Source organism: Arachis ipaensis, chromosome B04 (genome assembly GCF_000816755.2).
Source record: "Arachis ipaensis cultivar K30076 chromosome B04, Araip1.1, whole genome shotgun sequence".
NCBI classification, from domain to species: Eukaryota; Viridiplantae; Streptophyta; class Magnoliopsida; order Fabales; family Fabaceae; genus Arachis; species Arachis ipaensis.
In genome coordinates this window covers 82,113,744-82,115,842 of record NC_029788.2, presented here as the reverse complement: position 1 = coordinate 82,115,842, position 2,099 = coordinate 82,113,744, and the positions used below count along the sequence as shown (strand labels likewise).

Here is a 2,099-nt window from a genome sequence, read left to right as displayed (position 1 = left end):
ATAATTTTCTCTCTAACATTTTTTTATTTTTGTTAAAATTATCTTTGGACTTCTATTTAAAATATTAAAGACAAAATTAAAAAATTCAAGAATAATTTTAACATAATTAAAAATTTAGGGACAACATTAAATGAACTGCAAAAATTAAAAAAAATAAAATGAAACACTAAAAATGTTTTAGAAGAAAATAGTAAATATTAACAACAAAAACATATGCTTTACTTTTACTAAAGACAGAAATAGGTATATAGTTTATTTCTGTATGCAATTTATTACGTTTCATTACGTGCGACGGTAGAAATTAATAAACAATTCTTACCCTCTCCAGCAGCCAAATTGAAGTAAAGGTCAACAATGTTGGGACATTTTAGGTAACAAGGTGGTGAGCAAAGTTTGGCACTGAATTGAGGCTCCAAGAATGCATCTGATGAAATGCCAACAAACTTCCTATCAACCCCACACGCCTCCACACATTGGTCTGTCTCTATGTAATCCCCCATCCTCTCTACCACCACTTCTGACGTCCGGCACTGGTACTCCACGCTGCCGCCGGCCGCCCTCCGCGTCTCCAACAAACACCTCTTCCCTGAAGATGCTATTGAGAACGCACATGCTTCATTTGCCAACTCCTCACATACAACCTCCGCTGCCAAAAGATAGATCATGTATGTCAAAACTCAAAACATATATCATGTAAAAGTCAAAGAAACAATTGCACTAGCCATGATATGAAATATATACATACAACATAAGAAATGTTCAATGTATGTACTATTTTGTATGGACATATTTTGCTAGGATATAGGATGAAATTTGAGTTCTCAACATTTACTTAAACAGAGAGTGAATTAAACATTCAATGAATCCAAATTAACTGCGTTGAGATTATATTTAAAATGAAAAATTTGTGTTCTTATACTTTTAATAAAAGAATAAAAAATGCAAAAATTTTGTATTTTTAGTTTCGAACACATTTTTTTTTATTTTGTATTGTATCATTTCCTAACTACTAAATGCAATTTTAGTAAGTAATAAATGACTTAACACAATGTCTTATAAAAAAAAAATACAGTTGACATAATTCAATAAAGCATACTTACCGAAAGATACATGGATGAAGAGGGAAGAAAAGAACAAAACCAAAGGCAATTGGATCGAGAAAGACATGGTAAAGTTAAAATTCTGGCTATATGATATGGATTTTGTGATAGAGAAATAAAGGGGTTATGTATGTGTATGTAATGAGAATTAGTTATATGCTATATATGTGTATATATAGGTGTGGTGGCATGAACAATGCGTTTATGTGATAGACACGTTTGGAAGGCTCAATAACACAAAAAAGCTATTGTGGTAATATACGTGTAATGCTCTTTAGCTATGTAATAATAGACTAATAATTATTATACGCGACTACGCGTAATTATTAAGAGAAATGTTATGAAATTACTGGCCCAAAATATTCTCCAACTAATAACTGCATGTCCAAATTAAATCGAATGGTAACGAAAGAAAATCAGCTAAAAATAATCATAACTTGTCTTATTTAATATTCATTAATTGTTACGATAATTAATTAATGCTAAATAAGATAAGTTCTGGCTATTTTTTTTGTCTACCTAGCATTACCTTAAAATATACAAACAATTCTATTATGTTATCAACAACCAACAACGTTTCTGTCAACTTCTGCCAGTTCTTATTTATGACTGATGTGTGAGGAAGAACCAGAATCAGAGAAAGCAATAGATGTACCTAGAGCTCATTTGGGAAGTAGAACTTTCTACTTTTTTTTTTTTACTTTTAAAAAAAATAATTCTTCCGACCGCACAAATGGCCATTGTTTTGTTCACCTTCCATGCGTTATTATTATTCACGGACATGTGTGAAGTGCATTTAATTTGTTGCAGATGAGTAAACGTCAACCTAATCCTACATATTTATTCATTTAATCATTTCTACGCAAAAGCTAAATCCGCGTACTTCTTTTGTTACAACTTCTAAGTTATTTTCTTTTTAAAAAAAGTCTAGCACTAGCATTTTTATTAAAATTTGATCAATATTTAATTATTAAAAAAATAAATAATTTTATATTATTA

The 2,099-nt window shown here is 30.1% G+C and overlaps 1 protein-coding gene across 1 annotated transcript in view; it reads right to left on the bottom strand.

Annotated features, from left to right (window-relative positions):
• Window positions 1-1,274, bottom strand: part of LOC107637851 — a 2,452-nt gene extending 1,178 nt beyond the window's left edge. Inside the window, exons 1-2 of the mRNA XM_016341132.2 lie at window positions 1,101-1,274; window positions 320-646 (exon numbers count right to left, since the gene is read on the bottom strand). Of these exons, the coding sequence (XP_016196618.1) occupies window positions 320-646; window positions 1,101-1,167 (394 nt within the window). The 5' untranslated portion in view covers window positions 1,168-1,274. The remainder of the gene's footprint in view (window positions 1-319; window positions 647-1,100) is intronic.